A 6,013-nucleotide genomic window follows, 5' to 3' on the forward strand; every position below is an offset into this window, starting at 1 on the left:
AGCTCTGCAGGTGGGGTCTCACCTGAGCAGGGCACACGGGCAGAATCCCCCTCACAAATGCTGCCCACGCCGCTTTAGGCGCGGCGCTTTTCCGCGGGGAGGCGGCGCCGGCCCGGCGGGCGCGGGGCGGAGCGCGGGGCCGGTAAAGGCGGAGCCGTGCCCGGGGATGGCCCTCAGAGCCCTCGCCACAGCGCCCCCTGTGGGCCGGGCCGGGCCGGGCTGCCGCAGCCCCGCGCGGGTGCGGAGCCCGCGGGCTCCTTCTCTCTCCGTCTCTCTCCGTCTCTCTCCGTCTCTCTCCGTCTCTCTCCGTCTCTCTCCGTCTCTCTCCGTCTCTCTCCGTCTCTCTCCGTCTCTCTCCGTCTCTCTCCGTCTCTCTCCGTCTCTCTCCGTCTCTCTCCGTCTCTCTCCGTCTCTCTCCTCCTCTCTCCGTCTCTCTCCTTCTCTCTCCTTCTCTCTCCTTCTCCGGGCTCCGTATGTTAATGCGTTCGGGTTTGCGCTTCTCTGAGCATCTGCCGCGGGCGCGGAGAGCCGGGAGCAGCCGGGGCTCCAGCCCCGTGTCCCTCCAGCCCGTTCTGTGATCTCCCCACCGGGACTGAGATGTGGAGAAAAGGTGAAGATGTTTGGATTGCCTGCAAATCCATCCCTCAGTTCTGTGAAAAGAATCTTAGGATAAATGGAAGGTAACAAACTCTTGTCTGTAAGGAATCATCACCTTAACAGGGATTTACCACTGAACATGGGGGTCTTAAAGTTGAACATGAAATCTGCTTAAAGGTCAGAGGGACACAGTCCTCCGAGTGCATGGAAATGGATAGTTAAATAGATATGTTAGCCCAATGCAAACGTCCCAGTTTGGGTTTTTCTGAAGTGCAAAAGAAGACACATTAGTTATTTTTCTCTCAATGATTTTGCATAGGCATTAGCCATAAAAGTAGACTTGGTTTTTGTTTGTAGTGAAGAGAAATCTGTCAGGCCATAAAGAACATTACAATAATTTTGCAGTACTGCTGATACTGAAGTAGGCCAAGTACCTTTTTTGTGTTTTGCTAAGTACAAGTGCTGCTTAATAGTAAACAGAATTATATTTTCCTGGGCTAAATAACATTTTTAACAGTCCAGACACCTTGCAAAAGCTCTGGCTGATCTTAAAGCTGAACACTTTGTTTCTTTGGCATTTACCAGATACTGTAAGGGCTGCTTTGTTCAATAAATAACTTTTTCCCAATTTTTTTCTACAATTCCTGTGCTCTTCACCAACTAGAGAGCAGCAGTTCACGTTGCAGCTCTTTCTTTGAGAGCTTGGGAGACCACAGCTCTCCTCTGTGTCATACACAGAAGGGGCTGGGCATACCAGACTTCTCACCACCAGAAAATATTTGTAACTTACTTGTAACTCACCTTTCCTGCTCCAAACAGTTTTAGAAATAGTCTTGTACAAAATTAGCCATAACTGGATCGTCTACACCATAAGTGTAAGGGATCAGTTTTACAGAAGTAGGGCTCCCACTGCTCCTGCAGATGCTCTGGACTTTCTGTAAATTTCAAATGTGTTTTTGGAGAAGTAAAATTTTCAAACCTTGCCTGTGAAGGCATTTCTTTATCACCAAATTATGCACATGATAATTGCAGCTCATACCTTGTGTAGAATCCATGACACATATTCAAATTACCATGGATTGGTTGAGGTTGGAAGAGACCTCTGGAGCTCATCTGGTCCAAACCCCTACTCCAGGGGGGCACCAGCAGGTTCCCTTGGGCTTTCTCACAGGTTTTGCTGCAGATGAAATAAAATGAAGGTGTTCAGAATAGAGAAGTAGATTCCAGGAACATTTGTTGAAAACTGCAGTCCTGAAAGCCAGACTTTTCTAAGAATGTTAAATTTCATATTTGTATCCTGTGAATTCTGGTTCCTTTATTTACTATTTCAAGCAAAATGTGAATGGAATATCTAATTTCTTGGGAGCTACAATCTCAGTGGAAAGGAAGCAGTTGTTAGTTGACTTAATTACATGCATTACTTTCCTTTATTCCTGGCTCTGCACCTCTCACCTGTGCATGTTCAGCACACAGGGTGGGCTCAGCTCTCCTTCCACTCCCAGGGGACCTGTTGACCTGTGAGGAAAAAGGGGATTTTTTGAGTTTTGCTTTCAGTTTGATGGCACCACACTCCCTTGTGGAGAACAGTGCAAAAAGTTTTGAAGCTTCAGTGATTCCTCAGTGCTCACAGAGATAAGTGTATTTCAAACTGTATTTCAGCAGGAAAGGGGGAGGTTATGCCATTCGTGTAGAGCCGTGGAGAAGCATTCCCAATAAACACAGGTCTGGACTGTAGGGTGTGCCCAGCCACTGCCCTGGAGGGACATCTGCTGAGATAAGGAGATTGAGCAATATCCCAGCAGGAACTCCCCTGGAAAGGCAACCACTTTTGCAGTTACGGCAAGAAGAAGACAAACCCAGAATCCTCTGGGAGACCCTATGCAGATCTTTTGTAACCCATTGGCCTTTACCCTCTGACACCCACCCCCTGTACCCCTGTAAAGCCAGCCCCCTGTGCCTGCGAGGGCAGAGAGAGCCCGTCCCTGGCCTCCCCTTCGCTGGAGTACGGACCAATAAAGCTACCTTGGTGTGGAACAGCTACACGGGCCTCTGGTCTCTCTCTCCCTGGTCTGGCCAGCAGCTGAGGGAAGACACCGGGCCTCGGGAAGGTGATTCTTTTTGGGACCATCTCTCCGGACCGGTCACAGCTTCCTTGGTCAGAGCTACTGACCCCACACCAGCTGTCATACTGGACAATAGCAGGGAGGACACAGATCTACAGTGTCTAAACTAACATTACATAGATGGAAAAATACTGTTGCTAATTTGAAGGCTGTATGTGTCAAAATCTATTTAAAATGTTCAATACCAAGAATGTATGTGGCCTCTTTTTTAACTCCAAAATCTATCAAGTGAAATATGTGAACTCTGAAATCAATCAATATCAAATTCTGAAATATGTCAATATATTGAATCTCTGAGCATCTGTTTACAAAATATTTGGGATTTATGGGCAAAGGCTGATAAATCCACCCAGTCATGTCTCCTTCTTCCCCAAAGTAAACTCATGTGGGTTCTAAATGCAAACATGCAGCCTTTATGGTTCTTTTCTGCCTGTCTCAGAACACCCAATTAATTGAAGCAACTAATGATGCACCTTCAGAATAAATCTTTGTGCACACCAGTTTGCAAACCAAATACAAAGTACACTTTTATTTCTGTTCAGGTGTGAGCAGAGCAGTACATTTCACCCATATCCCATTGAAAGCTTTACTCGTTACAGAGCTTCTGTGGCTTAGTGCAATAGTTTGTCCTGAGCCTCTCACGGACACAGTCACTGTAGTCAGTGTTGCACTTGCCACACTTGCAGCTCACAGCCACGGGGTAGGAGTAGTAGGGGATGGTGTGGTGAGGGCAGCCTGGGATCAGTGCTGTCTGGTACAGCATCTCTTTGTATGTGCACACGTTCTGGGACAGAGCACTCTTGAGGAGCAGCTTCTTGCCATTGCTGTCCTACAAAGAGAAGAGAAATGTGTTGTTTCACAGAAGCACTCGTGTGTCAGAATGTCCTGTGAAGTGCAGAGACCAAAACTCATACACTGAGCCTGGCTCTGGCACTACTCAGTTCAGAGCTCTGATTGTGACCGGAGCTCCCTCTCCACACAGATACATTCACCTTGTTTTTATGGTTTAACTAATCCACTTGGCTCAGAGTGTTCCCTGTGCTTTGTGATCTCTTTTGGCTCCCTGCTGCCCAAGCTGGAACTCAAAATGCTGTGTTGAACAGTGAACTTGTGTGCAGTGGTGTGGCTGCGGCAGAGTTGTCCCCACAGCCAGCTGAGATAGCAGCAGTGGGAGCAGAAGTTACCTAAGTTATTTACATTAATTAAGAGTGACCCAATATAATCTGCCCCTCACCTGTTCCATCCTACCCTCAAAAACTGCCCACAGAGGCTCTGCAGTGGCAGCAGCAGTCAGGTCTCTGCTGTGCCACTGGTGTTGTCAACTCCATAGTTTCAGAGGCTTGGCATTTTTCATCCATACCTTTGCAAAAAACTAACTTGAAAACATGGTGACAGTGCAGTTTTTCTGCCTGTGATAAACTCTATTAGAATGAAATCATTTATACACTATTTTCTGGGAGAACAGACCCTTGGTTTGCAGTGGTGGCTGTTACAGAAACATCTGCCTAGAGCAGAGCAGTGCTTCGTACCCGAGTCATGCAGAATCCAGCACAGATGGTGGTGTTGATGGCCAGGCAATAGGCACATTCCCGTTTCTCCACATGGATTGTGTACTCAGAAGGAGCACAAAGTGATGCTGTTTGTCCGAAAGTCAGGCCAAAGAGAAGAGACATTACAAAGAAGGGACTCATGCTGGATGGGGAAGAACAAACAGAGCAAACCACAGGTAAAATGGGACAGGCCTTCCAGCCCTGTCCTCAGCATTCAACAGGAACATCCAAGACAGTCACAGTCTTGGAGTAATCTTAACATTTCTAGCTACAGCCTGACAATTTCTTTCCAATCTCAGACCTTACTGAAATTATATTGACCATTAAACAGAGAACATGGGCAAAGAGGCCATTAACAACATAGAATAAATTCACTTTCCCCCCACTAAAGCATATTACATGGAACTTCTCACTAATGAGTGATAAAATCCTGACACAGAACAAATAACAGGAGCTGAAAGATTTGAAAGTGTGACATGTAAGAGAACATGAGCTCTAGAATTAACCAGAGATATTAAAATAATCTCACAGTTTAAAAATAATTTTCTAAAGAAAGCATCTTATAAAATGTTAAAGAGAGAAAAAGACAAGGCTGTGCATATCAGGCATAAAACTGGATTTTTCAATTTCCAGTGGCTTAGAGGCATGATGAGATGGGAACACTGCCAAGAATTAAATAATAGATTCAAGTAAATTACAATAAAGAATATCAGCAAAGAGTTCAACTCAATGAATCCTGCTTTATCTGTCTATTGTGCTGACCTCATTTTTCAGACCTGCGGGGGGATCCCAAGAAACAAGCCTTAATTAGCTCCAAGACAATTTCAGGAACGACTCTAAAGCCTCTAAATGACAAACTTTAAATGACAGTATCTACCAATATCTGGACATCACCCTCTAGTCTCTTCTAGCTCCCAGTTTCCCATAGCAAAGCCATCCATTACACAGGCTGGTTTACCCTGTAGCTGCAACACCACCAGTCTGGAAAGACCAACCTCTTGTCAGCAGAATTCTTCCCTATTACAGGAACCTGATTCTGCCTTGAGCTGGGAGAGGCAGTGACCCAGCACAAGCTCTGTGCGTGCTTTATACTCTCCAGGCTAATTCCAGGCTGATCTTACTGTTTATATAATTGCATCTGAATTGCTGCTTTCTTATCACAAAGTCATCTATTGAAAATTCATACTGAACCACAAAGCAAATGTGATAGGAACAGACGTGTCCATAATACCCTAACCTGGAAACTGGAGCTGGAAATCTAATTATATTAACAGTCATTCTCTCCTCAGGCTTTTAAACTAACCAGTGCTTTAAAAAGTTGTTATTATTGGTTAATTTAATTGCTCCATAGGACAGCAAGACCATGGCAGGAAGGCTCTCATGGATATGGAGTTCTCCATGATCACAGATGATGAGTTTTACACCTGTGTTTTGCTAAAGTTTAACGAGGTCTGGTTCGCTCTGTTTGCTCCTTACCAGGCACACACAGCTGGGAGATGCTGGCACAGGTTGCCCAGAGGAGCTGTGGCTGTCCCATCCCTGGAACTGTTCCAGGTTGGAGCAACATGGTCTAGTGGAAGGTGTCCCTGCTCATGGCAGGGCGTGGGATGGGATGAGCTTTAAGGTCCCTTCCAACCCAAACCATTCTGGGATTCTCTAAGTCTATGCAGTGCCCATGAAGCAACAAATCTGAAATCAAACTCTGCAGCCTGCTCAGGTACAGCCTGACTTACCTGCTCAAGC

The 6,013-nt window shown here is 46.0% G+C and overlaps 1 protein-coding gene across 2 annotated transcripts; it reads right to left on the minus strand.

The window, feature by feature from the left end:
• Positions 1–3,221: 3,221 nt before the first annotated feature.
• TSHB (thyroid stimulating hormone subunit beta) lies at positions 3,222–5,373 on the minus strand. Of its 2 annotated transcripts, none has more exons than XM_032132907.1 (3): positions 5,266–5,373; positions 4,250–4,412; positions 3,222–3,549 (listed from the first exon to the last, which is right to left on the minus strand). In XM_032132907.1, the coding sequence occupies exons 2-3, from the start codon at positions 4,409–4,411 to the stop codon at positions 3,307–3,309; spliced, it is 405 nt and encodes a 134-aa protein (XP_031988798.1). In that variant the 5' UTR covers position 4,412; positions 5,266–5,373; the 3' UTR covers positions 3,222–3,306. The 2 variants fall into 2 exon arrangements, with proteins under 2 accessions (XP_031988798.1, XP_031988799.1); XM_032132908.1 differs by having other exon boundaries at positions 5,229–5,364.
• Positions 5,374–6,013: the final 640 nt, after the last annotated feature.

Source organism: Corvus moneduloides, chromosome 24 (genome assembly GCF_009650955.1).
Source record: "Corvus moneduloides isolate bCorMon1 chromosome 24, bCorMon1.pri, whole genome shotgun sequence".
NCBI lineage: Eukaryota > Metazoa > Chordata > Aves > Passeriformes > Corvidae > Corvus > Corvus moneduloides.